Below are 6,235 nucleotides of genomic sequence, written 5' to 3'. Positions count from 1 at the left end.
CCAGCACGAGTGCTACAATCAATCAATATGATAGAACTTAGGTAGCCTTGTTCTCAAATTTGCTTTGTTAAAATCCCCAGCTACAATAAATGCAGCCTCGGGATATATGATTTCTAGTACATAAGGTTCAAGTCTACAGAGGAAACAGCAGCTGGATTTTACAGGAGAGCTAGATTCCCAGGTGTACTATGTGCAATAGACTGTACACACATTCCTATTCCCAACCCTGGTGGTGAGAATGGAGAACTCTTCCGTAATTGTAAAGGTTACTCCTCCGTCAACGTGCAGGCTGTCTGTGATGACCAAGGTCAGCTCACCAACATCGTAACTAGATGGCCAGGATCCACCCATGACAGCACAATCTTTGACAATAGTTGTCTGTATGCAATTCTGGAAAGGGGGCCATATGAAGGCCACCTACTGGGTGACAATGGATATGCCTGTTGTGGGTACCTTATGACTCCCCCTTTAAACCCCCAGTCACCTGAAGAGAGAGAATACAACACCTCTCATATCCTGGCAAGAGGTCACATAAAGAGAGTTTTTGGAGTGTGGAAAAAAAGATTTCCCCTGCCTAAAGGATGGCCTCCGCACGAAGATGGACACTACACTGACAATCATTATTGCAGTGGCGGTACTGTATAACTTTGGCAAGAGACAAGAAGACGAGCTACCTGAGGAGGCTGAGGAGGACCTACCTGAGGAGAATGCAGAAGATGGCCAGGTGCAACATGCTGCCAATGCAAATGGGAATGCTGTGAGGAGAACCTTGATTGAGAACCATTTTGCAGCCTTAGGTGTGTATAATGTAACATTGGTAACATGTAAAAAGCAATATTATATTTTCATTGGCACATACAATTCCTAATCAGGCTAAATCTATTATTAAGACTTTGTTATTCTCAATACCATACAGGGTGGAACTCGAAGCACCAGAACACAAGAGTGGGGACAAGACTGGAGGATACCAAATTGCTTGGGAAAGCATTGTTTTAAATAATTGCTTAAAGAAATAAAAAGATCAGCATTCTTTACACAGTGGGCATTTGTTTCCCTGAAGGAGCTTCTGTTTCTGAATTTGCAGTAGCTCTTTTTGTAAATTCAGGAACCCAATCTGCAGTAGATTGTTCTCTCACTCCAGCTCCAAAACATCAATAGGAGCTTGGTTCATGTCAGTTCTGGGGCGTTTGCTTGGCGTGTTTGGTGTTTTTTCACTGGTTCAAGATCCAGGCACTGCTGTTTCTCCGCAGCACAGGGTCTCAGCTCAACTAAAGGAAAGGAAAGAAAGAAAATTACCTCATTATTACTAGGCTATTTACGTGCCCATTTTGTACAACAATTGAATTGGGGCTTATGATGTGTCCAGCCTTGGTACGAATGATGATGTTATGCAACATGCTGTAACGGGGCTGATAACGCTAACATTGTAGTGAAGTAGCTTTAACGTTAGTTTTAACGTGCATTATAGTCCTTGATATTTACCAGTTATTTATGCTTACTAAATATTGGTGGGTCGAGTTGTCTGTCGTCATCATAGGGGTTAAGGAGGGGGGCAAACTGCTGGGGAATCATCTCGCATATCTTCTGGGAGAGAGGATCAATTCCCCTGGATGGAGGCCCCTCTCCGGTCTGAAATAGCCCCCGCCTCTCCTCTGCCGCATCCTTTTTGGCTTTTAAGTTTTTCCAGCACTCCTTCATCCGATTTGGGTCCCTCTTCTTTTTAATCCGTGTCGATCCATTAAATCTGTTCTTCTTTTTGACAGTCTTGTTGTCTGTCTTTTTATCCTCCAGTACTTATCTAAATTCCTCCATCAGAGCCAACAATAGTTTTTTTTTTCAAAAGCAGAGACATTTGAACCTCTTTGACGTGCCATGATCAGGTGGCTTGCGGACAAATAATAAATGCCTAAATAAGTAACAACAATAATAAATTATATTTTATGCTAGCTAGCATGGTTTATAAACTAGCTAGCTACAGTAGCTAATGTTAGCTAACGAATGAGATTTCTGTCTAGTACTGGCTAAATAACAGATTTTATTTCAAATCAGCAAACCCATCAGAACCTTTCACGTTGGAGTTGCAGTAGTTCTAACATTACATTGTTATTATTTCATCAAGGAACAGCAATTTTGTGGCCTCATTTGTCAAGTAGGCTAGCTACTTCGCTTCAACTCACGAAATGCCTCATATATTGGTGTAACATGTCACTAATCATAGTTTAAAACCGTTGATCATAGATTTACTGATCCAGATTTTAAATTAAGTGGTGCAACACATCTCTGATGAATTATAAACCTAGATTTACAAAACCTATATTAGCTCTAATCTTAGATTAATTTAAACCATGTTGGTGCAACCCACCCTTTGTCTTATGCAGCTGTATGACCCAATGGGTGAATAAACTTGGTTTGAGCTTTACTAATCGTCCGTGAGCTTTTATGAGGTTCAGATAGAACCTAACACCCCCTACACTAGCGACAAGTGCCATGGGATCCTTAGTGACCACAATGGGTCAAGACCTCGGATTAACCTCCCATCCGAAGGACAGTTAGAGCCTGGAGTAGACTAGAGCTGTCTTTCTCAACCCTGGCCCTGGGGACCCAAAGGGATGTTCATTTCTGTTTTTTGCCCTCGCACCACCAACACACTTGATTCAACTAATCAACTCATTATCAAGCCTTTCAAATAGAATCAGGTGTGTTAGATGCTAGGGCAAAAACAAAAATGTGCACCCGTTTGGGTCTCCAGGAGCAGGATTGAGAACTGCTGGACTAGAGAAAGTAGTTGTGGAAATGTGGTTACAATGTCAGTAAGTAACCCGACCTGACATGCTGAGGAATGGGATAGTGTAATCAAGAGGCGACATTGGTAGGAGTCCATTAATATGCAGGAGGAGAGGAGGTTGGCTTGGAATCTTGAGGCGAGGTGACATAGGCAACCTGGAAGCTGTCATTGTGTACCACTCTCACTCACCCTATTCCATTGAATGAGAACATGTTCTAATGTTCTACGTTTCTATTCTATTCTACCTGCAGGATGGACTTGTTTTTTTTTACCCCCTTTTTCTCTCCAATTTCGTGGTATCCAATTGGTAGTTACAGTCTTGTCCCGTTGTTGCAACTCCCGTACGGACTCGGGAGAGGCGTAGGTTGAGAGCCGTGCGTCCCCCCGAAACACAACCCAACCAAGCCGCACTGCTTCTTGACAAAATGCCCACTTAACCCGGAAGCCAGCCGCACCAATGTGTCGGAGGAAACACAGTACGCCTGGCGACCGTGTCAGCGTGCATTGCACACCGGCCCGCCACAGGAGTCACTAGTGCGCGATGGGACAAGAACATCCCTGCCGGCCAAACCCTCCCCTAACCCGGACGATGCTGGACCAATTGTGCGCCGCCCCATGGGTCTCCTGGTCGCGGCCGGCTACGACAGAGCCTGGACTCGAACCAGGATCTCTAGTGGCACAGCTAGCACTGCTAGCACAGTGCCTTTGACCACTGCACCACTTGGGAGGCCATCAACAGGGTCTGCTTTAAGTAATGTACGCATCTTGATGAGTCCTAAGAGGAATGAGCTAATGGATACTCAGTATTCTAGCTAGGTACATCCAGTCCACTGCCTATTATGAATATTCAAAGAGGCTAATAAGAAGAACCCGATGCCACTATCATTCAAATGTGACAAAAGTCAAGTCACTATACACGCTCTTGCTTATGGATGCGGCCAATTATACGTTAAATAAATCTCTCTCTTTCTCTCCTTTGGTTTTGCATGTACAGTATGTTTCCCTTTTCTATCGCTCTCCCTTTCTCACCCTCTTATCTCTGTATCTCCCTTTTTACTTATTCCCTTTTTACTTATTCCCATTTTCTCTGTCCCTCCCTCCTCTCACTCTCCTTTTTCTCTCCCTCAGTGAAGTGGCGGATCATGTCTCAGAAGAAGATATTTCTGGTCTTTGTGGCAATTAGTACCGTCAGTCTACTGCTGCACCATGGGGGCCATTTCAGCTGGTGAGACACACACGCACACACACACACAGAATTTGTTACAGGAAATAATTAATGCCACCTGCTCAGGTTAGCATAGGGCTAAATGTGCCAGGTAATGAAATGGGAACAGCTAACATGTAGCGTCAATGATTTTAATTGTCTGATGTGTACTTAAACCTTTTCTATTGTTCGCAAGTATGGCCCGCCTTGTTTCACAGAATACAATAATAATCATTGTCACAGTCCTTGTACCTCTAGTCTGGCATCAATCACGATCAACAGATTTAATCCATAACATACAGTATCGAATCTAGTGACCGTCAACCCACACCCAATCACGTGTATTAAAGGAAAATATATAATTATGCTAACCATTGTGTTAATCAGTCAAAACTGAATAGGAATTTTATTCACCTTAAAGTTCCTCATTACACAGAGATTGAGCTGCAAATCCCGTATTAAAAGCTCCCCCTCTCTATTTCTCTCATCTAGGACGATGGAAGCCTTTCACCTCGGCTGTCCGTCACTACGCACCCACCTGTCCTCCTCTCTCAAGCCCAAACACACCAACGTGGCCTTCCTCAAGACGCACAAGACGGCCAGCACCACCATGCAGAATCTGCTCTTCCGCTTCGCAGAGCGCAACAACCTGACAGTGGCGCTCCCTGTGCAGGCCTGCGGACACCAGTTCTGCTACCCGCGCACCTTCAACGCCCACCTCGTCCACCCGCACACCCTGCCACCCAACGTGGTCACTAGCCACATGCGCTTCAACCGCGCCGAGATGCAGCGCCTCATGCCTAACGATACCATCTACGTGACCATACTTCGAGAACCAGGGTCCATGTTTGAATCGTTGTTCAGTTACTATAACCAGTACTGTCAGAGTTTTAAGAGAGTTCCCAATGGGTCCCTGGAGGCATTTCTGGATGAGCCGTGGCGGTACTACCGTCCGGACGAAAAGGACTCCATGTACGCCCGTAACACACTGACCTTTGACCTTGGTGGGGACAAGGACCGTCCGGCGGCAGACGCGACAGCATACGCCCGGGCCTTTGTGGCCGAGACAGAACGTGTTTTCTCCCTGGTGATGATCGCCGAGTACTTTGACGAGTCGCTGGTCCTCCTCCGTCACCTTCTCTCCTGGGATCTGGAAGACGTGCTCTACGTCAAGCTCAACATGCGGATGTCCGGCTCCAAGCACAGCCTCTCACCAGGCCTCCCCTTCAAGATCCGCGCCTGGAACGCCTTGGACGCACGCCTCTATGATCACTTCAACGCCTCCCTGTGGCGCCAGCTGACTGCCCTGGGCCCGGCGTGCGTGGCCAGGGAGGTGCGGTTGCTCCGCAGGGCCCAGGAGAGGCTGGTGAGGGGCTGCTTTGGAGGACGGCTTCCCCAGCTCCGCTCTGCTGCCCAGATCAAGAACAAGGAGCTGCGGCCGTGGCAGCCCAGCGCAAAGGTGGACATCGTGGGCTACGACCTGCCGACCAACACCAACGCCACCTGGCCCGGAAGCCTGGCCCACGAGCTATGTCTGAAGCTTATCATGCCAGAGGTCCAGTACACCAGGGTCCTGCTTCGATCGCAGTCGCTACGCTACCGACGCAGCTACCCGCTCCGCTCCCCTCAGCCCCAGCCGCAGCAGCCCGTACGGTCGGTCCTGCCACGTCACCAACAGGTGGGGATACAGCAGATTCCCCGGGAGGCCCTTCCTCCAGGACCTGGTCCCGCCTCTAGCCCCACAGCCACCTCTCGACCTGCAGGGACCCAGAGCAGAGCCACCAGGGTGGGGCTAAGGCCCTCGGGCCCCCAGAGGCAGACGCCATAACTTAAGACTGCAGCACCAGCCTTGAATATAGACTGAATACAGACAGACTGAATGCAGACAGACTAAATACAGGCATGCAGGTAGACAGACAGACTGTCCTCCAGACTTCAGTCATTTGTCCCCAGGGACTGTATCAGGGGGTTCTGGAGGAGATAGGGAGAGGGGGGGACACCCCCAGATTGGGGCTGGAGATTGGGGTAGGACCCCATCAATATGGGCACAGGCAGAGCACTCTCATTAATTACAAACTCTGTATGGAACAATAAAGAACTGTTACTCTCACTTTATCTCTCTCACTCTCTAATGCCACCCACCCCCCTCCCAAACCTTGAGAAGATCTTGATGATGACAGTGAGAGAGGGTCACCGCTCCGGGTCCGTGTCCTCTGAGAATCCAACCCTCCAAGCCTTCTCCAGAG

The 6,235-nt window shown here is 47.9% G+C and overlaps 1 protein-coding gene across 1 annotated transcript; it reads left to right on the top strand.

Annotated features, from left to right (window-relative positions):
• Positions 1–598: 598 nt before the first annotated feature.
• Positions 599–5,817, top strand: gal3st3 (galactose-3-O-sulfotransferase 3). The gene is made up of 3 exons (XM_038995261.1): positions 599–797; positions 3,914–4,010; positions 4,482–5,817. The coding sequence occupies exons 1-3, from the start codon at positions 599–601 to the stop codon at positions 5,815–5,817; spliced, it is 1,632 nt and encodes a 543-aa protein (XP_038851189.1).
• Positions 5,818–6,235: the final 418 nt, after the last annotated feature.

The sequence above is a fragment of the Salvelinus namaycush genome, chromosome 6, assembly GCF_016432855.1.
Source record: "Salvelinus namaycush isolate Seneca chromosome 6, SaNama_1.0, whole genome shotgun sequence".
NCBI classification, from domain to species: domain Eukaryota; kingdom Metazoa; phylum Chordata; class Actinopteri; order Salmoniformes; family Salmonidae; genus Salvelinus; species Salvelinus namaycush.
This window is presented reverse-complemented; position numbering and strand designations above follow the sequence as displayed.